The sequence below is a fragment of the Emydura macquarii genome, unplaced genomic scaffold (assembly GCF_026122565.2).
Source record: "Emydura macquarii macquarii isolate MOO-44397 ecotype Brisbane River unplaced genomic scaffold, CSIRO-AGI_Emac_v2 contig_3305, whole genome shotgun sequence".
In the NCBI taxonomy this organism is placed as follows: Eukaryota; Metazoa; Chordata; order Testudines; family Chelidae; genus Emydura; species Emydura macquarii.
This window is the reverse complement of record NW_027133442.1, coordinates 4,315,486-4,343,382: the sequence shown is the minus strand read 5'-3', so window position 1 is coordinate 4,343,382 and position 27,897 is coordinate 4,315,486. Positions and strand designations below refer to the sequence as shown.

Below are 27,897 nucleotides of genomic sequence, written 5' to 3'. Positions count from 1 at the left end.
CTTCTGAACGAAGGCCTCACCTTGGTCAAGTAGTCATGTATGTTGAGCGTGGCAAGCTTTGTGAGGTGTCCATTCAGACCCAGGGCCATGAGGAAACCTGCATATTCATTGGCTAGCTCTGCATTTTTGGGTTTGTTATAGACAATCCAAGCTGAGTCTATCTGGGAAGCAGGTGCAATCTTCAGTCCAGCAGCTACTCCATTGTGAAAACTGGCCCAGCACGCCATGTTTGGGGGGACATCAATGTTCCCACTATTAAGATCTACAGTTGTATTCCTCGGTGGAGCACGGCCTGCACAGAAGAGAATAATTTAAAAATGTACAACAAAGACCCACATGGCTCACATTTAAAATGTCTTTGTTTAGCAGAGGTCTCGTCACATCTCAGAGGAAAAACACGATGCTAAGCTATGTATCCCCAATTAATTTATATCAGAAATAGCTCTCAAATGAAGCACCTCACATATAGAAGTTACTGTACCTAAAAAATTGTGGTAACACCATAGTAAAAAGGCTCATTGTTAAGGCAAGGCCATGGGTGTCAACAGATCTGTTAGGTGAGAGGAGCATGGTACAGCAGATTGACTCCCAATTCATTGCTCTGAGCACTTAAGATCTACTTTTGGCACTGACATTGCCCGGTTCTACGACTTCATTTCATCTCTCTTCTTTTCTCTTCTAGTTCTTCCAATATGCCTGTCATGTGTCAGAGCACCATGTCATCCCTGTTCCCATCACTAATATGGGGATTAACGATATTTACCTTCCTTTGCAAAGCACTTTAAGATCTAAGGATGAAAAGCACTATCAGAGCTAAGTATTGTGACAGCTTCATCCCTGACAGAAAATACGGCAGCTGTCACAGTCATTTAGGAATCAGATTAAAAACATAATAGTAGCCATGGAGTAAAATGATCAACTAAAACACCTAGACACCATCTAGAAAAGAAGAGCCAGCCTGGGAACACAAGTTTTCTTACTCAAAACAATAAAATCTTCTTTTGTAAAAATATTTACTGTACCAAATTACCAAAAGGATAGTAATGCTTTTTGGAAGTGTGCATGTACACACAAAGACCTCACGGCTATTTTATTTAAATTAAATTAAAAGGTTCTTCATGATATAGAGGCAAGAAAACTAAAGATAGCTGTTACCCCTGAGATTTGCAAAAAATGTGACCACAACACATATTTCAATCTGCAAAGGAAATCTGAACATTCAATGGGAGTGAGTGAATATCGTTAGCTGCTGGACCTAATTTATAAAGAACTAGAAGAACTAATAACCTCAGTTGGTACAATTTTTAAAAAGATCAGTCACAAAATTCTCCAGGTACAATGCCTGCATCATTAATGATAATACATATTTAAAACTATCTGATTATTTGCAGGGATACTTAATGTTTGCTCTTTCCTGTCTATTTTCCATAATGCTGATTAGTGTGTGCAAAAATTCCTCAAATTCAATTAGACGTTAAACCTAAAGTTTAGAGCATTTTATTTCCCCAGTTGGTCAAAGGTAAAGAGTGCCTAGGTGAATTAGGAGCCTAAATACCATTGGTTTGGGGGGGGGGGGAATCAATGGGATTTAAGTTTCTAAGTTACCGAGTCACTTTTGAAAGTTTTACCAGTTAGACCCCTATTCAATAAGTGACTGGATGGGCAGAAGAACCCTGCACCCACTTGGAGTAATATGCAGAATCAGGAACTTAGTGGTAAGAGACTACATTTGGTCCAAGTTGTAGGATATTTAATTTAATGATATAGAGTATCACGATGAAATCCTGGCCCTTCTACTGTCAGTGGCAAAACACCCATTGACTTTATTGGGGCCTAGATTTCACCTCAAGGTGTTAAAGCACAAACCATATTCAGAGGTCTCCAAACTCACTGACTTTATTTTAGGATTCTTGGATTAGAAGGTAGAATCATTCTACAGCTGACCACAATTCCCTCATTTTATTGAGCAGCTGGGGATTTTGGAACACTATATATCTTCTGCTTTATTAACAACAATGCATAGCTGCAATTAACAAAGCACAGTGATCAGCTTTAAGGTCCAATCCTGCCAACACTGCTAAGCATAGATCTTACTACCATGAGCACTTCTGCTGCCTTCATATTGGACACACAAAGCTGAGACATGTGCCATCATCTGGCAATAATGAAGGTATAAAGCCAAGTAAAATTAACCCTGCAAGAGCTGGTTTATGCTTCTGGTATGAATAAATGTTAAAATGCAAAGTGAAATATATATCCCATGCACAGTAACACTTTCTACTTTGTAGTTGGTATATTATTATCTGAGTAGATTTTACCTCTTATCTAGCACTTCCATCTATTTGGAGTTGGTGAGAATCATTGTGGTAGGATTGTTACTTATGAGACATTTCAAGAATCTTTACAAGTAATTATTTTGCTCATAAGCCATATTTTAATTGTTTTCTAATAATCCTTTCAACTCTGCCACTTACTCACAACAACTACTAACTATTTCATTTAACTGAAACTGCCTGGTCTGTTTGGAAACACCAATGTGTTCAAAGTTTGGTGTGGAGGAGAACTCTAGTGCACAGAGGAAGTATAGTAAGCCCAGGCACTCCCCCCCACAGCATACATTTTTCAGTAATTGCCTAAGTCTATTAGAAACATACCTTACAAGGCATATAAAATGCTTCCTGAAGCAGTCATAGCAACCACAACCCATTACAAATTTGAATTCATTTTCTACCCGTTCATCCTGTACATTAACCCATTTAGTACACACACTAGACTCTGCTTAAAGTGGACACTGCACATAATGAAAAAATTGGGAGCACCTAAAGTGAGAATAAAGGATTAAAAACAAATTTTGCTGTGAGCTCTAATTTGGTTCAAGTACCAGTAGCTCTAGAAGACATTAAGTCCCAACTCTGCAGAAACTTAAGCACATGCTTCACTTTACACCCAGCAAGCTGTCCCATGGACTACAATGGCATTATTGCAGCACACGTGTAAGTAGTACAGGCTCAGGGCATTTTGTGGTTAGCAAGTCTAGGTTCTTTCGGCTTTTATCATTTTTAACTCAAGGAAATCAAACCGGGGGAAAATGCTGAACAACATACCAGTTAGATTCAGTTTAGGAATAGGCAATGGTTCTGTTGGCACTGGATGGTATGAGAACAGGGTAAACATTCCTCGGCCTAAGGGGAGTGCCATGGTCCGTTGACACAATTGTAATAACCTATACAGGAAATGAAAGACAAGACAAAAAAGACAAAAGCTTAACACAACCATGTTCACAACATGTGCTGTAGGCAGATTCCAGACATAAATGGTATGATGGGGACAAGCACCCCTCAGAATAAGAGTAAGTTGGTCATTGTCTTTAGCCAGGTCAACAGTATAAACTCAAACCTAACCTAACCAGAATAAGAAGGTAAACTTAAGAAGTCTACAAAAGGCTATTCAATGGCTGTTCAAAGGTTGATTTGTCCCCAGAGAGTCCTTAAAGGATTAACTTTAAATAGTTATTCTTATTGTTTAAATACACAGTATTACCATAGCGCCTAGGCGCCCCAGCCATGCACCTGGCGCAATCCAAAAAGAGAACAAAGACTGTCTCTGCTGTCAAAGAGCTTACAATCTAATAAACACTTCCGCTGAAATCATGTTGGGACATACCTAATGAATATTAACTAGCACACAGCTTTACAAGAAAAATTCTATGCTACCTCCAATTCATCACCCATATCAGAAAATTAAGATGAAAGGAACGATACAGACGGAAGCAAACATGGACTGCCATGTACAGTCCTGCTACAACTAGTGATAGCACTACATCACAGCTCTTCTATAGCAATAATCAGAACATTCAAAGGAATTCTGACCATATTTTTCTTCTACGAGAGCTAAGTTCTGATTTACCCAGAAGATGACACTCTTGAGGCTCATTAGATCACTCAGCTTGTTAAGTCAGACAATATTTCACCATGTTCCTTTAACCTCCCATTTTTGCAGGATGTTTCAGCTACTAATGATACTCTGAAGATAAATGGCCTCAGAGCAGCAAATATATTCCTCTCCAAAAGTAAGACCAATAGACAGACAATCATCAAAACTAAGGTAAGCAACCTGTTGAACATTTGACAACCGTGTGGCAATCCCACAGCATGGGTCAGAGGAAAGGATTCAGTTTGCCATATTTCTGACACTCGCCCACTCTGCGAATCAGCGCTCCGTGGCTTTGGGGGAGTTCAGGATACACAGAAGAGGATTAACTGTGAAGCAGCAGCAGCCTACAATCCAGTTAAATCCACAGAACACGTCTGAACCAATCTAGGCCCACATGCTATTTCCTACAGGACAATATTCCCCATGCCCCACATTACTTCTGACAGCAAGTGGCTCCTGATTGAAGGGAGGCAGAAGGTGGGAAGTTCTGCTTCTCCATTATGAGGCCCACTCCCTGGGGCTCCACAGACGCTCCCCTGCAAAGGCAGATCTCCAGTTTCATACGGGATGGCTCGGGAGGGATGGAGCCGAGGAGCAGCTCCTCCCACTGTGAATCTGTGCCTATCTGCGGATGTTACTGTTGCTTCAAGCAACATGAACATTTGTTACTCTGAGGCACTTTGAGGCTCATGCTGTCCTGGTTTGAGGGAGGGAAAATTGAAGTCAGCCAACAGCAGCAAGACAAATAGTGGGCAAGCAGACAGACTGTGTGCAAGAAGCAAGTACAGTGCCTATGCAGAGCCCTAGAGCCTCCATATCTATCATCCTCTGCTGCCTTTGCGGGACAAATGCTTGTCTGTTCCATAAGGGGCACAAGCCTCCCCTTCCATGGGAACACAGAGCAGGAAATGCCGGGGTCAAAGCCTGTCCTCTCTGGAGAAAGCACAGTCCTTTCCTCCTGAGGCACTGACATGCCATCCACATATTTATAAAGGGTGCCTCGCAGCATGTCAGCTCTGCACACGTCAGCAGGAGAAGCTGACGGTTACCTCTCCATTTAGACTCAGAACCTGATTGACCATGTCTGTTTACAACATGTCTTTCCAGCGTGGGCACTTTCTACATTTACTTCCTTTGACGCTGATAGGATGCTACAAATTACTTTGAGAATGGACCTGTCCAGTTTCAATGGGATCTTGTGGGTCCAAGTCCAAGAACCTTTCCTACCCTCTGCCTGAATCTCTGGAGCACTCCAGATGCACACACTGCAGTTTTTATGCACACAAAAGTTTAGTGTCCTTTTGAAATCCAAAACTTCTTGTGTGAACAACTGTTCGCACATAGAGACCTCTCACATTGTACAGGATTTGTTGCTGTCCAGTTAGTTATTAAAGACTAAGATATACTGTGGTATGTGATTACTCCCATTTAAATCTCAGCCACTGAAAGCATTTGCATGCTGTGTACAACTGTACTACCCAGTAAGTCACCATACAAAGAGGCACACTCCCAACCCTTCTTGCTCTTTAGAAGTGCTTCAATCTCACAACAGAGGAAGTAGCATTCTAGAATCTGTCCAAAAATGCTCTCTTAGGATCCCATGTCTCTTCAGAGAAGTAAAATGGAGAACAAACATAACTTCAAGGAATATTTCTTCCAATCTACAATGATTTTTTTTTTCAAATGCACCATACAGTTCAGAAGCCCAACATGTAAAACATATATGGGGATTTTCAAGACTCATTTTATTATTACGGAAACACTCCCCAGAGGCATTTCAAATATAGAGGTCTACAGGAATTCCCACCTAAACGAGACAATAGTGAACAGATGCTAGAAACATGGAGAGTTTACCGGTTTTCTTTTTCTTCTATGTATTCATGGTCACTGACTTCTGGCATCTGTACTACATTGACACGTACAGGATGGGCACTTTGAAGGAGTCTGCGCACTTCCTGCACTCTCAAGTCCTCACTCCATATTAGTGACATCACTTCCTGATTCATATCATTCATACCATCATCATCCTCTTCTGCCTCAGCTCCTGAAGGCACATCGGATGAGAGCACCTGGGCAACAGACTAATTGAGAGGAAAAAAAAAAACCAGATAAAGAGGGGAGGAAATCATTTCTAAAAAGACAGCTCTAGACCATCTAGCTTCATTAAGTCAACAAGACACTAGTACCGTAACATGAATGTTTGAGGTGTCCCTGTCACCTGCAGGGACAATACTCGGAGAGTCGAGTGCACAGAGATCCCTGGGACATCTAGGCTTGGAATTAACTACAGTCATCCACACAAATAGGATAAACAACTCTCAAAGATGATAGAAAATTGCTTCTTTGCTTCAAAGGTGAAGCAAAGGAAGTTCCTATAGCAAAATTGAAAAGTACGGGAGTGGGGGGGAGAGGGAGGAGGGAAGGGAGAGAAGTGTGAGTTGCTGACTGCTGAAGCACTGCAATCTATGTTCCCAAATGAGCTCTTACTACAGATGCGGTAGATCCTTTAGATCTTTCCCTAAATCCACCCCCACATAATTACCACACACACAGCTATTAAGGAAGTGCATGAAGTTGTCCTGCAAGTTGTTTGTTCCCCAAGTTCAGAAATAGAAAATAGAGATCTAGACCAAGATTTTTTTTTTTAAATGGGAGCCTAAAGTTGGGCTCCCAAATCTATAGTTAGATTCCTCAGTAGGTGCCCTGCCTTGCAGAAGCGCTATGCACACACTGACCATGGAATCACAGAAACGTAGGGCTGGGATGGATCATCTAGTGACTAGAAAATAGATTCTAGTCCATCCCCCCATGCTGAGGCAGGACCACATATACCTAGACCATTCTCAAGCACATGCTTAAGAGCTATTCCACATGGGATGTTTTCCTGAAACAGAGCTTTAACTGGGAGCTGAAGATGCTCAGCACTTCTGAAAATCAGGCCATTTATTTAGGAGGCTAATGTTAGGTACCATATTTTAAATGCTACCCCGTGGTATTTAATTCCATGATTTATTATTCATTAGCATCTAGCTAGCTAGCCAGGTTTTTCCAAGCTCCTCATCAAAGTTTCCCCTCACTGTGGTATCAAAGTGCCTTCAAGTTCACACACCAATACTGTGTGCCTCCAAAGTACTGACATTCCAGATGTTCAAGCTCAATAGCAAAGCCTCCCATTTCTTGAACACTTTATCAAACCCTAGTTTGAGTCTAGCTGCCTCCTGTTAGTCTGTGTGTGTTTACATCACAGAAACACAACAGAGTTTAGCAGCACAGGCAAGCTCAACTTGAAAACAAAACCAAGCAAGAGAATGGCCAGGACGATGATGTAGCAGGATGAGAATGTGCTGACAGAGCAGTGTAGTGCAGCGTGCCCAGGACTTGTCTACACCATGCTTGGTTCAAATAAACCTCTCACTAAATTAACTTAAATTGTTTAAAAAAAAAAAAAAAAGTTCTGCAGAGGCTCTTTGCATACCAGAAATTCTGACAAATTCCTCAGTCTGAAGAAATGATTTAGAAAGCATATTTCCCTTTCTCCTCTAGCTTCTGCTGTACACAGCCTGATTTAATAAATAAAGAGGTAAGTGAAAAGATAAGGAGTGCAGTATGATATAATCTAGGGGCAAACAAAACAAGAAAGCCTCTAAAATGGGTTGCTTTCCCCTTCCCCCTAAACTGACTAAAATTTTGTACAATACATTAAATATCAGAGAGGATCTTTACCAACCACAATCTTTATCCTTTCCCAACATATCACAATATGAGTAAAAATGCAGTTGATGAATGAAAACAATTAGGTTTTTTTATGAATACATGGTAAAAAATGTTAAAACTGAACAGCACCACCCATTTAGCCAGTGCCAGTTCTGAAACAGGAAACTCCACCCTGCCCCTCTGAAAGAGGAGAAACAATCTGGCTTTTGTAGAACGCTTTATCCTTTTAAGGTAAAATTTATAAGACTGCCTCAAATAAGTCCAGTGACAAAAGTCAGATTTGATACCATTTTAGGCACAGTTACACAAAACCTAACTTGGAGGGAAAAGATCACTGGTAAGAGATAAAATGACTCTTTAATGGATGGAGCGTAAGATGATTTAGGTTTGTTAGTCTGCTTATTTCCATTCAGAAGAAAAAAACTAATTTATATATATATTTTTTTTTTAATATGCTGTTATGAGACACCAGGTAATAATAAAAGCTGCATAATAACATTCTAAAAACCCAAGACAGCATTAAATACTTACTGAGAAAGGATTTTGCCCAGATGTGCAGAGAGCAGGAGCTCTCTCTTCATGGCCTCTCAGAAAAATGCATATAGTCTACCTACTGCCATGAAGTAGTTTCATGAAGGCCACCGACAAGCTCTCAACCTATCAAGTAGCATTTTGGCTTGAGACAAAGGCCTCGATAAAGAATGCACAAAGGGGCTGTTAACACATGGGGCGCTGGTAATTCCAGCTATCAGAGGAGGGAGTTTATTTTTTTTTTTTTAAATAAAAAATACTTTTCAAAAGTGCTCTAGGACTCTCACAACAGAAAAATCCTAAAGGGGAAAAGAAAAAAAACAACTCGTGTGCTTTTGAAAGATGTCAGATTCCAGAAAAGGACAGGAAGAGCACAGTCATGTCAAGTCAAAAGGTCATAGTAGGAAATACCTGCTTTCCTGTAACTGTTTTGTTGCCACATGCTGAGGGGCAGACCACTGAAACTTCTCACTCATCTCTGAAAGTCATAACTTCTTTGGAACGCAGAAGTAGCTATGTAGGGAGCCCAATCACTTCATACATAAAACTATGTTGAGATTTGTACTTAGAGGAGGATTAAAATCCATCTGTTTTACACTTTAACAATTCAATTTAGTCTGCATATTTATACACACACACTCTTCTGGCACCAGACTGGTTTTTCTGTTAAAAATCTTGAATGTCTATAAACCATATGCTACTCTTGCTCACCGATCTGGAGTCCTACACACCACACTTCCTAAATGTAACAAGCTATTTTGGACAGCTATGAAATCAAGAGATGCTAGTCCAACTTTTTAAACATTTAAGCACTCCCAACTGAGCATTCAGTATGATATTGATTTCTGTCTTTGTGAAAACCCCCTTTATGTTAATACTCACAGATTTGCCCTTTGCCAGGTTCCCTTCACAAGCCTGTTTGGAAAGATCTTGACGCCCAATCAAGAGACACACAGCTTCTGGCCAATCAGAGGCAGGCTGCTCTCGGCAGTGATATATAGCATCTCTGATAGGAAGTGCAACTCCAAAGGGGAGAGATTCCAAATCTCTTAAGGTGAAACCTTAAAATTAGAGAGAAACAACCTTTCAAGGGTTTTTAAAAAATGAATATTTCTAAGCCCAGCCAAAATGACTGCTCAAACATAAGACCATTATGTAAGATTATTGTCACTGTGCAAAATAATAAAAGCTTCCCTTACCCACACTAGTCATCCAGATAACCAACTTTTCACCTAGGTTGGAAACAGATGAGCTGTGTCTGAAACAATATCTACAAAACAATGGGAAAGCAGAACCCAAATGAATCAGAAGCATAGCAGTATCAGAGTGCAAATACATAATTCACCAATATTAAATTTACCGATTATCATCCTGTTCTGTTTGCTGTTTTCGTTGACCTAAAATGGAAAAATAAGATAACATTGTTCCTACATTCACCTGGTAAAAAAATAAGAAGTGTCTACAAGAATATTCGTGTACCACAAGAATGCCTATTCCAGCACACGTACCTGAAATTATCTTGAACAAATAATGTGATGCTTCATTTGAAACCGCACTCTCATCACCAAGTATGTACAGTGCAACACTCTGCACAGGAGAAAGAAATTTGACATTACTAAATAAATTGCTAATTAAATTACCAACGACTATCCATTGAAGTCAGCAGATAGAAATATATCGTTAATGACGACTTAAACAGATTCTCAGTTCATTATGAAGACATCAGTAGTAACTCAACTGAGATTACATTGAAATTTGCAGTTAGAGGACCAAAATCTTTTTGGTTTACATTTTAATGACTGATTTTAGTCTCCAAATTTGGCAAAATAACACTTACAACAGGGGTATCAAACTCATTTGCTATAGAGGGCCAGATTTGAATTAAATATACTTCAAGTGGGCCATACATACCATAAATCGAAATACTAGGCACAACCATTTTTATGCAGTATTATATTTTATTTGCTAGATATCAGCGATATAAAAACTATAGTAAATTCACTTCTACTACTACTATTTTACAATTAAAAGAATCGATCAATGATTAAGAATTATAGTATTGAGCGATGCCCCAAGATCACACTGTCCCTCTCCCGCCTTTTGGAGCGCTGTGTCTCATGCACACAACGCTCCACGCGCTGCCGCCAGAGTACACAGGTCTCGTGGCAACACGTGACACTGCGACATCTCGCAGTGTTGTACTCTCTGGCAGCAGCGCGCGCTGCCGCCAGGGGCCGGACCAAAAAGGTTGGTGGGCCGTATCCGGCCCGCGGGCCAGATGTTTGACACCCTTGACTTACAAAGACTACTTAATTTTCCATGTAATTTTTTCCAGTGATATACTTCTCTTTTGGACAGGAAACATTAAAAATGCTCCCACTTGGAATTTTTGCCCTGCGTGTCCCACATTTCATTGGGTTCCTCTAGCTAAACCACAACATTTTCCACAAACGCCAAACTTCTCACACACAAACACACACACACCAATAACATCTCAGTTGCGGGCCACTTGGTAAATGCTCTAAACAAACAGAAAGTTATTTCTCGGTTCACGATAACTTCACTGAGTTTCACCAAGGTTAGCCAGTGGAACTGTTCTGATCTAGTAGTCACTTCCACTTTCTGACACTGCCAGCCTAGCTGACTCACAAGAGGCAAAGTTTCATTTGAAAAGAATATTTTCAAGTCTGTTTTTCACTGAAAGATTCTGGCCAGCTGTATGCCTGATTCATCCACTACGTGTTGCACATGCTCCTAGTGTGGCAGGGAGCCAGGCTAGGCAGAAGGGAGAGATATGAGGAGCAGGCAGACAGTAGGGCTTATGGAGACAGAGTTTCTTTTAAGCAAGGATGCTTATAGACAAGGAGCTCTTTGCACCAAGGCATCAGCACTTGAAAGGCTCCCTGGATGCTGCTGCCTCAGCTTCTCCACGCTGAAGCTAAGGAGAGAAGAGGCATGCTGACAAGCTACCTGGGGTTGGTGAGAGCACAGCTTCTCTCCAATAAACCACAGGCAGGTTGCCCAAGCAGAGCTCCTGTTCCCTACACTTGTCCTCCACCACCAGCTCAAGTCCCACATTTCTGTTCACCACCCCATACACCCCAACGGTCCTAGGCCCCATACATATTTCCCCTCTGGTAGAGGACCCAGGGTCAGCAGGAGGACACAGAGGATAATATGTATCAACACTGAGAACTATCTATGCAATTAATGATACATTTTGATTTATACTTGCTAAAAAGCTGGGAAGTTCCCTCACAAGCCAAACTTTGTTAATTTTGAGTCACACTGCTAGTCTGCAGAGCACACCAACACAAACCATAAAAAGCAGGGAAAAGCAAGGAAAGTGGTTAAGTCAGGCAGCACCCCATCTACACTGCACTCATCAGTTCTCCTATTCAAACACAAACACCTCTATTCCTCCTCCTGCAGCCCAAATCTCTCCATTCTCACTCTGAAGAAGCCTTACACTTAAAAAATACAAGCAACATAAAGCAGACCAAATAAAGATAAGGGAGGAGGAGACACTGGGGATTTTTCCCATTTGCCAACTGCATTGTTCTTAACACTTCCATGTTTTCTTAACCTGACTTTTGGGATTAAACTACGTTCCTGGCTTTGGGTCCCAGTCGTGAAAACATTTATGTGCTTGCTTAGCTTTCCACACCTGAGTAGCCCCGTTAGTCAGTAGAACTATTCACACATGCATAAAACTACGTACTTGGAGGCATGCATTTGCAGCATCAGCACCTTACTGTTGATATGCCTGGATAAGATCCATGGCCACTACATGTGCTTTCTTCCTGCAGTACATACCAGCACTACAAGTTTGCTCCTTTCACAGATTCCTGGTAAGTAAGGATAAGGCAGGGCTCCTTCCCCCTTCAAACAGGAACTCAGCCACTGAAAGATACTGGGAGGCTCAGCAGAAAAAAACGAGGGATGGTGCATGAAACCTGTTTGGGCTTAATCAAATTAACAGTAATCATACTGAGCACATGGAAACCAAACACGAAGACTGCTCCACTATTCCTAAAGTACAGACCAAACCCTACAATATTTTCTTATTTCTTAAGTAAGCAGGTATAGTACATTCAACATTTCCCAAAACAATTCAATTTATGTAACCTCCAGACAAATGGAGGTCTAACTAAAGAACCTTAACATTTCAAGTATGAGATGACAATGAGCTTTTCAAAAAACAATGTTATCTCTTGATCCAAAGATCTCAAGAAATACAACTGATTCTCAAACAGCATTGCTGAAAAAGCCCTGTAATGCAAGCAGCTTATATTAACTTGCTTTAGTAAGAGGACAATCTAGTTTGATTTCTTTTTTCTCTCCTGTTCGAAACACTTATAAAAGTTTCAAAAGCCTCTTCTTGCCTGGTGTTATTAGAGGCCTTTACATTCACCAGAGGCAGCAGCATTTCTTGCATAACTCCTACTGTATTTCATTAGCTGTGGCTGTGAGGGTGGACAACCAGAAATGCAAAAATCTAGGCCCTCATTTACAAGTCTTTAAATTTACGGATTAAAAAAAAAACCTAACAAAATGTAGTTCTTGTGACAAGCGGATTGCCAGCCCAGCAGACTGTAGGAGCACAGCCACAGAACAGGCTCTGCATTCGATGGGCAGTAGGACAGGCTTCTCCACAGCTCACTGCTAACACTCCTCAGCCCATTCCTGAAAGGACAATTCATAGGGATGAAAGGGCAATTCGGGCCCAAGTCTTTGGACCCTCTGCTAGACCACAAGGGTGCCAGTCAGTGTCAGTGTGATAGAGGTCTTGTGATACAGTCCACTGGGCACTGGACTCAAATCATCAGTCATCAAATGGTTATAATTTTAACTCACTACCATGCTAAGGCTGACAGAAATACTGAAAAAAACAGACTGGGAGGGCACAAACACAACAAATTTCAGTAGTGAGCAAACAAGGTAAAAAAATCGGAATATCAGGATTGATATTTACATCATATCTATCTCCAGTCCCACTAACAAATCAGGACAAAGTACAACAACAAGGCACTTGACAAGCATTGAAAAACTGAAGTACTCTGTTTTTGCATTATATGAGTAGTCACTTTCAGTTGTGGTGAGAATGGTTACCAGCAAGTAATTTTACAGCGTACAGACACTTGGCTTCTAGAGTCATTTACTTGTGAATCCTCAGCAACCACCCTGAAACTCACCTTGATCGATTATGCATGTCTGCCTGGAGGTCTTTACAAGTGCAGGATACTCTCTGTAGTAATAATCTATATACGCTTCTAGTTTTAAATCCCTAAAGTGAAAGAGATGAGAAAAGGCAATGAGAAGATGAAAAACATTGCTTGTGCCTCTGATTTATGAATTGCAGCTAGTGAATGTATTCTTTTTTAACATCTCTGGGATGAGTAGGTTGGGCAGGAGAAGCAATGTGCTGACTTTCCTCTCCTATCTAGCCATTACCCTGATACATATCTCCCCTTCCCCATGCATCAACTTGTGATTTTAGGCTTTTTTTAATGAGATTCTGTGGTCACCACCAATACTAATCTCAGTGGCCTCACTCCTCTGTCCCTGCAGTTTATGCTAAATATTATTGATGATTATTTGTTAAAGCCAAACACATCGGGTATAGCTCACTGTACAAGACACACAATGCAGACGGTTTCTCCCCTGTGGGATTTGGCGGGTTGTAGGATGAGCTTGGATTATTTTTTGGATTGCAGACCAAAGAAGTTTGAGACCCATTAATCTAGAGAGAAGAATGGTCTAAACACAGAGCTGCAAGCCAAGAACCTCTGAGTTCCATCCGGCTGTGACACGGATCCCCTTCTGTGGCTTTGGAAAAGTCATATAAGCACTCTTCCTCAGCTTCCCCCATTCAGTAAAATGGGGTTAACAGGAGAGTTCTGAGGATTATTTCTGAAGCGCTATGTGGGTGCCAATTGTAAGAGGCATTCACTACAGTTAAACATTCTCTGACCCAGGAAGTTCCTGGACACTGACTCACTTTCTCTGCTTGCTGAAATTTGTAAAGTTTGTTTAAGAAAGAGAAGGTTAAGGGGTGACTTGATCACAGTTCATAAGTGTCTACAAGGGGAACAAATATTTAATAATGGGCTCTTCAATTTAGCAGACAAAGATATAACACCATTCAATGGCTGGAAGTTCAATCTACATAAATTCACACTGCAAATAAGGCACAAATTTTTAACAGAGAGAGTAATTAGCCCTTGGAACAATTTACCAAGGGTTTTGGTAGACTCTGCATCACTGACAAGTTTTACATCAAGACTGGATGTTTTTCTAAAAAAATCTGTTGTAGGAATTATTTTGGGGCAATTCTCTGGCCTGTGTTATCCAGGAGCTAACACTAGAAGATCACAATGGTTCCTTCTGGCTTTGAAATCTATGACTCTATGCTCCACTTTAAAGCTTATTCTCAAATTCAGTATCAAAAATAATGTGTGCATGTCATAAAGAGACACTGTGAAGTATATGACAGCTCAAGTTCCTTTCTGTGACTTATTACTGGAGGTACCTTGCCAGCTGAACAAGCAGTACAACAAGTGAACGAATGCCTTCTCCCATCAAGTTATTCAATTTAAGCTCTTCATAGATCAGATGAAGCACAAAGAAAATAGCAGGAATGTGGGTGAAAAGAAGAGTTGAGGAATCCAAGCTGAGGCTGGGTGAAAAGTCATCTTTTGGAAGTGAAGTTTCCAATGGATCCAACCGCAAGGCTCTGGCCAGAGGATGAGACTCAAGGTTTCTATGGTAGTCTGAATTGATCAGATATTCCCAGTCCTAAAGCAAACAAAGAGAAACAATAGATAGGTCACTCACTAAACATGTTCTCCCCTCTCCAAGAGAGTCCTGAACGGTGATTGCTTTCATTTGATTTGGGGAGGTGGGGCTCATGGAAAAAAAAAATCAATTTACAATACAACTGTTTAAAAAGTAACATGATCTATAGCAAACATGGATAAATATCATTAAGATTCTAAGCTACTTGGCAGAGAGACGCAAACATAATTCCCAAGTTTTGAAGAGGCTGGTGATTCTCCCAGTAGTGGGGACGTAGGGACCACAAAGCCCTCAGTCATTTCTGCTATCAATTACAAAAGGTACTAACAGTTCTCAGGTTCTACTTATCAAACATCCACTAACTCCCACAGTCTCTGGTTCATATATTACATCATGATGTAATGCTACACAACTTATAGCAGCATGCAAGACCCAACTGTTCACACTGTAAAGTCTGTCCAAAGATAATGATCGGGAACCTCAGATCTCATAGTTTGGATTCTCTCTCTTCCCTATTTCCATCTTTTAGGTATTTTAATTAACCAACCTAAAGTCGGCAGAATGGTGGATGGGCAGGTGATCTGATCACCAACACCACCAGCCTTAATGTCCCTTTGTCCCACTTTCTTCCACACTGTCCTTAAGCATGAAACTTACTTCCTGAACTGGTCCACAAAACCACTCCCTTCTATTTTAAACCCCTCTTGAAAGTCCACTTCTCCTGTAGCACCTATGAGAAATTGCCAATTATGCCTTCTACTGATTCATTCTTTCCATTTATCTAAAATAAAATAAAATAAAAGCGACTTCACTCCACCACTCTCTGCACAAGCCTTGGCTAACTGTATAACATATTGGTATGGTCCCATCCTTAGCTGCCTACCCCTCTCAGCTGCCTTGTCATTTTCCTTATCGTGTCACAGGGCACTCATTTAGGTCCCTGATCCTGCAGTTTGTGCTATGGAGGCAGAACACCGTACCCACGTGGGCTTGCACTGAAATAATTAGGACATCGTCCAACTGCACAGAACAAGTTACAAGATTGAGGCCTTAGTGGTAAGCTCCTTAGCATGTTTTCTTTCTGTGCTGGAAGGTGCCCAGGACACCTTTGGGTGATGATCAAATAATAATAAAGCAGCTGAGGCGTTAGGCTATAAAGAACTTCTGCTTCTGTCTCTGCAGAAACCAACCGCTTCAGCCTGAACTCTTTACTAAAATCCATAACAATATGTGCAGTTAACAAGCTGTGCAATTTTATACTGCTGGCTTGTTAAAACGTACTGAGCAGACAGGGATTGGATAGACGATTAGTAAAGGAACAGAGCATCCTGGGAAGATTTCACATGTTCTTAGGAGCAATATTTGGGCTTGCTGCTGGAATCAAATATGGATCAAACATGAATTACTACTTATGTTGGTAAGGCTTAGTGATTACCCTAGTCAGGGTCACACTGTGCTAGACATTGCACAGACAGCAGAAGACAGGACTTCCCCTAAAGACTTACAGTCTCATGGAAACCCCAGTTGAAAGTAACCTGTCAGAGTTTGCTTCCTCTGATCTGCCTAAATTTTAAATGTATTATCTTGTATTGAATTGATAACCTGCTTTTAATTTTTAGTAAATGCTGACTCCATCTCTTACTTCGTCTGATCCTGTCTCAGAAGGTCGGGCCTTCTTGGGAGCAATGACAGGGGAAAGGGATCCTTCAAAATCAAGCTGCAAGAAATAAAAAGGCAAAGTTAACCATTGTAAAACCCCTGAAATTACATAAATGAATCACCACAAAGAACTATAGGTGAAATGTAATGTCTGCACCTAAGTTAAGTATTGTTTCTTGGAATATTAAAAGTTACACGCTTTACTTTCATGTAAAATCACATACAACAAAGAAAAGAAACCAATTATCCATATACAGAACCCATAAGTGCATATGGTTTGTGAATTTCGTACTCTTGCTAGTATTTGGTGGTTTTGGTGGAAGGAGAAATACTAATATTAGTGCTGCGCTAATACTGCAAATGCATTTCAATGAACTTTGTTTCAGTGGTGTGTGTCCCTGGGGTTTGCTTTCTGTAAACATACTAGCAAATAAACGTGCTGGTAGGAAGATCCACTCTCACAAAAAACTAAGCAAATTCTCCAAAATATTACAAGTATCTGCACTGCAAATCCTATTCTTAAAAGGCATATGTATCTGCTTAGAGACTGGAAATATGAAGTGTCACCTGTATGTTCTATCAAAACAGCATGAATATTAACTACTCACAATAGAGAATGATCACACTTTGAAAGCAGCAATATCAGTGGTGAAAGGGCGCATATGATCCTCACAGACGATTGTTTAACTGAGGTCTAGATATTATGGTGATGGGCACATAATAAATGTCACAGACACACTATATTCAGTAAGAATGTGTATCTGGTTAAAGAAAAAGATACATTTGGAAAAGATCATTTTATAACTCAAAGGTGCCTTGTTTAACAATAGGTTAAGGAGTGACTGCTGCTGAACTGAATGTATTTGGATAAATATCTTGAACATTATGAAAGTATTAATTATGCAAACGATTAGTTAATACCAATATAAGCCTAGAAAACGAACTGTGAAGTTGTGCATTTACTTACATTACGTGTCCATGCCAATCTGTCAGTGTTGTAACCCATCATATTCATGAGGCAGGTTACAAATAAACTCCACTCAGAGTGATAACTTGGTCCTCCGGGAGCATTGTAAGCATTATACCACTTGACAAGCATTTGCACAGCTACCTCTTTGGGCAGGACAGACTTAATTCCTTGCAAACACCTTTTTACTGTTTGGGGTGGGAAAAGAAAAATTTTATACTGTTTGTCACATCCACATTTGTATTATGGAGCCATGCCCAGGACTGTTGTAAACCCATTTCAAGCCCTATTTCTGGCCCTCTGATAACTCCATAAAGAAAACAAAAAACACCACACAGGTCCCCCATCTATTGGCCTGAAAATTCCCATGTGTCATCTCAAGCCGAAGGAAAACTTCTGCAGTTTGAAGCAATTAGCCACTGTTCTGTTTTAGGACAATGAAAACATAATTCTAAAATTTTTGCACAGTGTCCCTTTTTTGCTCACTCCTAAAGCCATATAACAGATCTAACTTCTCATGCCCTTACTTCTTAAGTAAGAGTGCACACGCTTCTTTTAGGCTAGTTTTTTCCCAAGTTACCGGGGAATACAACTGGTTATACATCAGTGCTACTATACAGCCTCACTAGATACAGGTCAGCAAGTCTGTAGCTGATCATGGAAACTTACAGCATTAGGTGCCACATCATCATGGCCCAAACACCACACTTCACAACTGTACAATGAAGTGCTTCCCCCTTCCCTGTGCAGTTATGTTTTATGGGCTGGATTCTATACCTTACCTAGCTCGGAGGTGGCGATTTCAGGAATGGTAATCCTAACCATCGAGCTATTACTGAGCTCCTGTAAAAAAAAAAAATTGAAGTCAAATCGTGAGGAGTACAACCAAGATCACATTCCATCTATACAGAACGTTTTATACATTACACTTATCTATAACACAGAGCTTTTTACTAAGGCCATGTCTACACTAGAGACCTCACAGAGGCACAGGTGTACCAATGCAACTCCGCTGCAGTAAGATCTCGTTTAGTCACTGTGTGCTGAGTGGAGAAAGCTCTCCCATCGATATAATTAAGCCACCCCCAATAAGGGGCGATAGCTATGTCAGTGAGAGAAGCTCTCCCACTGACATAGCGCTGTGCACAATACCACTTATGCCAGCGAAACTTATGTTGCTCAGGGAGTTGTTTTTTTCACAACCCGGAGTGACGGAAGTTTTGCCAACATAAGTGGAATGTAGACATGGCCTCAGCTTGAGATTTGCAAGGTCTGTGGGAGAGCTGTTGGCCTAAAAGTACTTGAATTCCTATAAGTTGCTGAGGATCCATGCCCAGAGGATGAGCGGGACCGGTGCTGTGTTGAAGATTGGTGCCTCGGTGCTGAAGACTTATGGTGTTGTTTGCATCCTCTGGGCAAAGATTCCCTCACCGGCGACCGGGTTCTGTGCCATGCTGGTGTGGGCGAATTCCTCAGTGCTGGGGAGTGGAAATAGCGCCGACTCCCATCCAGCAAATGCCTGTGCAAAGATGAGCGGGATTGGTGCCGCCCGTCAAAACGTGGGGCCCTCGGTGCCAGAGATCAGGATCGGTGCCATGATGATGACTGAGACCACCTCTGTCGCTGGTGCTCCACAGCCGAGGAACGCCCCGGAGACGGGGATCGGGGTGCCTCCTCGGAGACTAGTACTGCAATGACGACTCCCTTTGCGGTGACCTGGTCCTCAGAGATGAATGGCTCTGGTTAGTGGAGCGGTGCAGCCATTGTGGGGGTCCCATCGCGGGTTCCTCCTGGAAACCAGAGCCTTCTCCTTCGACAGTATCGGGGGCCTAGGAGAAAGGAGGCAAAGGCAGGGCCATCAGGTCCCCTGCTACCTGGAACGCCTCCGACGTCAATGGCATCGCAATTTGAAGAGGCCCCCTTCCACTCCCAGGAGTCAGGGGCGGCTCTCTTGGCAGGGTCGCACTTCTGAGCGGCTATCCTCTCTCTTGCTGACCCTCAGCTGGTCAGGGTGGTACGGGTCCCACGCTCAACCCTGCTTCCCTGGATCTTTTCGGTGCGCAGGAGTGGTCCCTGTCCGAACGCTGCTTCCTCCATTTCTTCCTTGACGGGGAAAGGAAGAAGTCCAGTACCGTGGCAGGGCTGGTGCCGACTGGGCACTTTGCCCCAACGCAATGCTCGGCATGAGGAAGATTGAGCCAGCTCGGAAGCTGGTCTCAGCACTGCCTCCATCAGCAAGGTCTTCAGGCAGGTTTCCCTCTACTTTTGGGTCCGCAGCCTGAAAGCCTTACAGATCTTGCACTTCTCCTTTCTGTGTGCTTCCCCCAGGCACTTTAGACAACTGTCATGGGGGTCACTAAGAGGGAAGGACTTGCTGCAGGAGATGCAGGGCTTGAAACCTGGAGACCGGGATCCACTCAGGGCTAAAGTCCCAGCAGGAACTACTCCTAACTTAATTATCAACTATTTACAACTTCTTAACTAACAAAGGACATAGAACGATAAGCAAACGAGCTATGACTGCTCAGGGTACTAAAGAAGCACTTGCAAAAAGCAAGCAGAACAGTTCCAGTAACCATCACGGGCAGAAAGAAGGAACTGAGGGGGCGCCTCATATACCGCGGCATGTGCGCGGGGCTCCAGGAGACGCCGGAGCCAGCCCTACAGGTATTGCTAAAGGGAAAAAAATTCCAATAACCGTGCATGGAGGCGCACGCACACCTACAATGGAATCGACATGAGCTAGCACTCGAAGAAGAAGAAGCAGATTTCCTAAAAAGGACATTCTACAGGGTAAGGTGTATACTTAAGCTACGTCTACACGAGCATTTCTGTCGGACATAAATTTCACTGACTGAAGCACCCGTGTGGTCAGCTCTATGTCGATGGGAGAGTGTCTTCTGCCGACATAGCTATCGTCGCTCATTGGGGATGGTTTAATTATGCTAACAGGAGAGCTCTATACCATTGGCATAGAGCGGCCACACGGGAGATCTTACAGCAGTGCAGCTGCAGCAGTACAGCTCTGTCACTGTAAGGTCTGTAGTGTAGACATAGTCTTAGCATGTAGAAGTGCAACACCTGGCTGCAGTTCAGAAGCTCTTTGGACAGCTTACTACTCAGGAGAAACAAGGGCTTGATATACTTTGCTTTCTCTATTTCAGAAACAACCCACAGGAAAACACCTACTAGAGTTACTCTGTTGTGGACAGGATCTCGCACAGAGTGAATGAAAGTTCCAAGCTGTTGGAAAGTACAATCATCAATGTAAGAGGAGTCATGAAGTTTGGAAGAATCCCTCAACTCTGGAACTGGAGACAACAGCACTCCCTGCAAAGTGACAAAACAATAGTTAAAAGTTGACATTGTGAATAGATGAGTTCACAAGTCTGGGCTCTGGATATTCTGAAACCCATCCTTTCATTTTAGGGTGTCCAGTAAGACACTAATGACTAGGTGTGATGATGGCAGAACAGGTGCCAGCTCATGCCAAAGTCGCCATGTCTCGCTTGAACACTGACAAATGCAGTCAGAATCAGCCTGGCTCACATGAGTGTTAGAGTGGTTAAAACAGGTATTAGAATGACAAGGATAGGTTTAATGTTCAGACTTTATTGAATGCTTGTGAGTTGCTGCCTGCATTAATCTCACTTACAGCCTCTGTACCCCATACTGTAAGGTAATATTTGAGTGGCTGTACTGTGAGCCTCTGTGACAGTGTAAATCACCAGACAGGAGAGAGACATTAATTAGTGTGAAGGGTTGCTCTTCAGAAGAAGGTGTTACACCCTTCCCAACAGGAAAGATCCATTGACATTAGATGGACTATTGTGGGATGTTAAAGAGGGCAAAATACGTTTGTTGTTCTGCCCTCCTCCACACACACACACATCTGAACGTGAGTCATGCAAGTGGACTCCTCCCATCAGTTGAGTTTGCGGCTCAGAGCATGTGGCAGGAGGGGATAAAAAACCCAAACAAAAGGAACTAGGATGGTATCTCCACACTGCTTAGACTCTGTGGGAGAAAAATGTTTCTACACATAAATGAGTGATTCCCCAGCTGCTTAGCCTGGGCTAACCCTAACGGACATACAGAGCATGCTGATTATAGAGGCTTCTATTACTTTTTGAAACTTAAGATTTTAACTCATTTGTGTACCTATGTTTACCATGTAAATAATTCTCTAATGTCCTTTTCCTATTTAATAAATCTTTATATAGTTTATTATAGGATTGGCTACAAGCATTGACTTTGCAGTGAGATGTACGATGCAATTGACCTGGGGTAACTGACTGGTCTTTTGGGTTTGGGAGAAACCTGAATACTGCTGTGATCCTGGGCATAAGGGCCCATCTAAGAGAAAGGTAAGCTCACCTGGGTGGCAAGATAGATCGGCGTACTCAAGGGAACAGTCTGTGACTTCCTGATAAGGCTATTATAGCACCTGGGAAGCCGACGTTTGTTAATTGGTTGGTAAAATCCAAGTATAGAACTCACAGCCAATTTGGGGTTTGTGCCCTGGCTCCTAAGAGTGGCTACTCATGCTCTTGAGCCACTACAGGCAGAGCTACACTAGGTTTCCAGAGAGACATGGGTTTTAAATGACACTGTCAGCAATTTAAACCTCCTGACGAGTGACGAGAGAGTCATACCACATTCCTGGTGTCCTCTGCTACCACCACATAATCTGCAACTCCACTCTGTCAGATGTACACTGACACATCTCAACGGCTACAAGCTGAATGTGGCAGAGGAGTAAGGAATTACATGAATGAGGGGAGCACACCGAGCAGCAAGGGCTAGCAGTGTCAGGCGCAGAGAGCAAAGGAAGGAAGTGGAGTTTGAGTGGCAGGAGATGGAATGGGAGAAGCCGAGCAGCAAGAAGTCCCTCTGTGACAAGCTGTCAGAGGCTCGTCAGAACAGGATCTTCTCAGACATACCGCTAGGGGTTCAGCCCAGTGGTTCTTCTCTCTTCCCCACAAGCATAAAACTCTCTGCTCTCATCATCCACAGTCCAACCTTATGCCCCCTCCCACCATACCTGTGGACATGTCTACACTACAGACTTCTGTCAGCATAGCTATGTTGGTCAGGGGTGTGGAGAGGTTGATCCCTGACCAACAGAGGTGGCAGAAGCACTAATGTAGAGGCAGTTAGACCAGCAGAACTGGACTTTTACTGATATGGCTTGTTTCACTGGAGGGGGTGGGAAGATGCATGGACTGAGCTATACCCAAAAATGTGTAATAGAGCAGCCTATCCCAGCAGAAAACAGACTCAGATGCTCAACAATACCAGGGCTTTTGGAAGTATATAACAAACTTTTCAATACAACTGTTTGCTTCTCTTACCTCCTCTAAGGGCCCAAGGTGCTTGCTCAAAGGCTTGGAAGGAGTACCGATACTATCCAGAGGGGTGCTTGGCCGAGGCATCTGATTCGACATTGTCAATGACGGTGCTGGCAGTCCAGGAATGAAAACCTTCCCTATCTTTTTATGAAAAGAAATGGTTAGTTTTAACGCGCAAACTCCTCTAGTGCGTGCACATCCATGTCAATGGCATCAGCACAGCAGTTATTAATACTGCAAAGAAAAAGGTTAAGAAAAATGGGTATATGGTGCAATTAAACAAACACTGGTAGACAAGTTTAAAGGTGTCCCATTTTAACTCCTTTTTTCCTAAGCTTTGACACATTACAGTCTTTTCCAGTACTACTTTGACACATTTCTGCATGCTTGCATCATTGCTACACATTTAAGTCAACTTAAAGTAATGACAGTTTCAATTTTAAAGAGTATAAAAATATCTAGAAAAATCTGGTTTACAGTTTCCAAACATAAAGCAAAAAGCATATTGCATGTCTTTCTACATAACTTAAAAATAACTAATCCTATCTTTAACTATAAAAGTGTAAAAAAGAATGTACAACATAACAATAGTCTTTTGCAAAGTATCAGGTTTGGACGTTTAAACTCCACTGACACCTCATGAGAAAGACTGAAAGCTTTTCGCCTCGGAGAACTTCTGCTTATTTCTCATATTTTTAGGATTTTCTTTGTTCTTAACAACTAAAAAGCTGGGCACGAAAATATCAAATAAAGCAACATTATCTCCAAACCTAACACTTTTCAAATTGTTACCTGAGGCATCAATGACTCAAGAGCAACATTTCCAACACTGCACAACGCAAATCCGACAGCAACTCCTGCTATTGATTAGATTTGATACGAGGGCCTGCCCACTTCCCCAGAACGTTGATGTCAGAAGTCTCCTAAAATGACCTAAAGCAGTAGCTGCTACAGCAGCTTACTACATATCAAACATACTTGACATGACAGTGGTAACAGAAGTTACATTAGCCTTGGGCTACTAAGAATTTTAACTTGATTACAAGATGGTACGTACCCGAACCACTCCAGTGTATAGAACTAAGTTTCCATTGCCTTCCAGAACCAGCAACGTGTCAATGCTCTATAAATATCAAACAGCAAGTTAAAACTTCTTATATTTGATTAAACACTATCTTTAGACACTGAAAGTGACAAAGCACACCAAGGTTCTGTATTTAACACACACACATGCACACACTCTCTCTCTCTCTCTCTCTCTCTTACCTCCACTGGGGCTGCGTCCTTTGCCTGTATGTTGGTAACAGAACCAAAGATCAACTGTGACTTATCGTTACTCTCTTGAAACTTTACACAGCTAAAAATTTTGGAGGAAGAGAAAAAGAAAAAAAAAAAGTTAACCAAAATGTTATATATCAGAAACTCTCGCCTATGTGGCATTATGAGAGAGGGAGGGAGAATTAAAACAGTGCTGTATGGGAAGTAATTATTTTTACAGTGGTACCCTTCCCTCCTTTTTTAAAATAAGATAATGTTGTTTCTACAAAAATCTCTAAGGCTTGGTCTACTCTTACCTCGGCGATTCGGCAGCAGTAAACGGGAGTTACGCAAAGTATGCAAAGAACTTGCGTAAGTCCCGTCGATTTCTGTGCTTCTCTTCTGCGTGCCGTCTTCACTACACTGCACCGACAGGAACGATGCAGCGCTACGCCACTTGCGAGGGTGGTTTTAGTATGTCGACTTCTGGATCGACTGAGCGGGTCTTCACTGACCACTCAGTCGATCCAGATAAGTCGATCTGACGGCAGAGACTTTGCCGCCATCAGTGTACACGTAGCCTAAAATGAGGCATATAGATTTTTCTACTGCTAATTATTGTAATTTAAAGTAATAATCTTGGTTAAGTTACCCAGAACACTTGTAAGGGTATAGGGTGGGAAAGCAAGCATGACAGAGGAAGTTCAATGATTTTTTTTTAATCTTAGCTTTATTTAAATGTCCAAACTTGCGCATGCTATAGCTGCAAATATTCATGTGACAGAGAGACACATGCATCACGTTAATATAACAGATTTCACTAGCTTTGGAGTGTGTATACACACACTCAGGTCTAGCTAGTTATTTTTATAGCTCTAACATTTATTCAGCAATTCACAGTTACCCAGAAAAAGAAAAACCCACACATGCTTACCGCAACTGGAGCTGGGATTCCACTAAAAAGCATAAGAATTTTTGCCCACAAAGGTCAGTTGTAATAAATACTTTTGAGGCTTGGGAATTCTTCTCTCTGTCAATATTGAAATAAGAGGCAGTGATCCGCAGAGAGCTTTGGCTCACTGTTCTAGAGTAAGTGGAAGAGTGTTACTGAAGAGACTATTAAGCACAGAAAGCTGTGAGACACGGCTGGACATCAATCAGACAGTGCACAGAGTGGCCAGTTTGCCCACTCCAATGTGTCTCACTATTCTAGAAATTAGTTTTCCTATAGCCCAACCTGCATGCTCCCTGGTTTTGGACACTCAAGGGAGAAGTTTTATAAGCCAACCCTATTCAGATTTATTTTAGCCTTATTTTCCCGTTGAATTCTAAATTTTACTGCTCTAGTTAGGTTTCCACCTTTGGGTCATATTTGCTCAAGGACAACTGTCCCCACCGAAAGCCTGCAGTATCTGCATGGAGTCCTCTTTCAATCATTTAATAGCATTAGAATTTGTATAGTGATCTCAACAGTAGCATTGTCATTGGGAAACAAGCTGATTAAAGGACTTTAATGTATGATGATAATGAATGGGGTTGGTCCTGCTTTGAGCAGCGGCCTGGACTAGATGACCTCCTGAGGTCCCTTCCACCCTAATTTTCTATGACGACGGTGCTGACTTAGAAGGGAGAAAAATTGCCTGGTCAGAATTGTTTTCTGTGTGAAGTCTGTATCAATTATAATGTGAGCACTGCTGCCACAGTATCTTTGCAAACACCCAGCTGAGTCCCCTGTGATACCAGCACTGATCACTTCTCACAAGGGCTGGAACAAGTTCCCAGCCACCAACTGTGCATGTGTGCACCACCATGAGCTGTCAATAAATGTAATCCCTGATGGCAAAGGACTCTTTAGAGGTTTTTAAGCTGCAGCTTGACAAAGCCCTGGTTGGGATGATATAGCTGAGGTTAGTCCTGCTTTGAGCAGGGGGTTGGACTAGATGACCTCCTAAGGTCCCTTCCAACTCTAATCTTCTATGATTCTATGAAATAAGATACATAAACGGATTTTGCTAAAGCAAGAATTGGCCCTGCACTGCCTCTTTTGCACTAGTTGTGCTCCAGCCCGCTAGAACCACATGATCTCCTTGCACAGAAGGGCAGAAAGCTTCAGCATTCAGTTAGCACTGGCTGCAATGATACCAACTTTATTAGTATCTCCCCTTTGGGTAGCTCACTTGATATTCTGCAAAGTACAACGGCAGCAGCACTCAGTGCTGCTCATGATACTCCTGTGATTTTAGCTACCTTCTTTATTTAGCATCTTCCTTAATGATCTGGCTCTTTCAGCTCAGAGAGTAAAGGCTCATGCTTTTAGGCTCCAGGTTCAATCCCTTTGGCTGATGATGACCCATCCAGAAGCATTTGTATTATACAACTACTATTGCTCTTAAGGACCAAAAAGTTCCACCTACCACATCGAATGGAGCCGAGATTCAAGAATAAGAATCTCAGTCGACAGTATTTGTAGAAACTGACATTCCATTACCACACCCATGAACACAGCAATTTACTCATCATTGGAATGGAATGCAGCAACTATTTAACAGCATGCAACTGCTTAGAAGAGAAGTGAAGAATATTACAACCCCCCTTGGCTAAGACATTTTGGTTAATATGATATTTTGTTAAAAACAGCCATGGGATCTTTAATGTCTTCAGATTGAAAAAAAAAAATAGTTTGACAGCTCATCAAAAAGACTGCATCTTCAAAACCAGAGTGCCCTGTAATCCAATGCCAATGCATTGGTTCTAATACTGAACACCTGCAAAGAGTGATACCTACTGATTCACCCAAATCACTTCCGCAGGCAGCATACTGTTACTTGACGGTCTCACATCAAAGTAGATCAGACTCAATCTTGCTTAACTTATGAGAGTCAATGTGATGACAACCCACTTAAGACTGCTACAGACTGCAGAAAGGGTTAACATTTAAAAGTGCCCAAGTTCCATTTTCAAAAGTGAGCTGAGCACATGACACTGCCATGAATACCCGTGGCTGGCCCGTCTCAGCTGACTCTGGCTCACTCTGGCTCACGGGGCTTGGGCTAAGGGGCTGTTTAACTGAGGTGTAGATGCTACACTGCAATGTCTACATTGGAATTAAACACCCTCTTCGCCTGCAGTGTCGCAAACCTTCGCCATTGGAAAATCATGAGTCAGACCCCCAAAAATCAGATTAAAAAAATCCTCATCATTTTTAAGCCAATGAAATGTGGGTCCTCTTTATTTCCCTTCTGGTTTCTAAGCTTTTAAGGTGCTCTCAAGTCACACATTTGGCTGGCAGCGGGAGCCCCAGCCGCCCGGGGCTGACTGCATTTCTAAGTAAAATTATTAAGCCTGACTCATGATCTCAGGATAGAACTCAAATGTCCAGATGTAAAAATCAATCCTGGCATTCGAGAGTTCTATTGCGAGATCATGAGTCAGGTTTAATTTTACTTAGAAGTCACGTCTCTCATGATTAATTTGCATGTCTGAGCCTGAGTCCCGTGACCATGAATCAGCTGACACAGGCCAGGCGTGGGTTTTTAATTGCATTGTAGACAAACCCTTGGGAGCCTATTCACACTGAGCCCTGGTCTACACTTACCGGGCGATTCGGCAGCAGTCGATGGGAGTTATGCAAGCGACTCATAGTCACTTACGTAACTCCCGTCTACTGCTGTGCTTCCCTTCTGCGCG

General features: G+C 42.1%; 1 protein-coding gene across 2 annotated transcripts in view; it reads right to left on the bottom strand.

The window, feature by feature from the left end:
• Nucleotides 1-27,897, bottom strand: part of ANAPC1 (anaphase promoting complex subunit 1) — a 74,853-nt gene that overhangs the window by 22,732 nt on the left and 24,224 nt on the right. For both annotated transcript variants that reach the window (XM_067532828.1, XM_067532829.1), the window contains exons 11-28: nt 25,145-25,240; nt 24,220-24,310; nt 24,011-24,076; nt 22,957-23,094; nt 20,792-20,932; nt 18,385-18,445; nt 17,603-17,790; nt 16,619-16,693; nt 14,711-14,976; nt 13,374-13,465; nt 11,995-12,143; nt 9,687-9,765; nt 9,539-9,575; nt 9,378-9,448; nt 9,061-9,239; nt 5,788-6,014; nt 3,105-3,223; nt 21-292 (exon numbers count right to left, since the gene is read on the bottom strand). In XM_067532828.1, the coding sequence (XP_067388929.1) occupies nt 21-292; nt 3,105-3,223; nt 5,788-6,014; nt 9,061-9,239; nt 9,378-9,448; nt 9,539-9,575; nt 9,687-9,765; nt 11,995-12,143; nt 13,374-13,465; nt 14,711-14,976; nt 16,619-16,693; nt 17,603-17,790; nt 18,385-18,445; nt 20,792-20,932; nt 22,957-23,094; nt 24,011-24,076; nt 24,220-24,310; nt 25,145-25,240 (2,347 nt within the window). The remainder of the gene's footprint in view (nt 1-20; nt 293-3,104; nt 3,224-5,787; nt 6,015-9,060; nt 9,240-9,377; nt 9,449-9,538; nt 9,576-9,686; nt 9,766-11,994; nt 12,144-13,373; nt 13,466-14,710; nt 14,977-16,618; nt 16,694-17,602; nt 17,791-18,384; nt 18,446-20,791; nt 20,933-22,956; nt 23,095-24,010; nt 24,077-24,219; nt 24,311-25,144; nt 25,241-27,897) is intronic.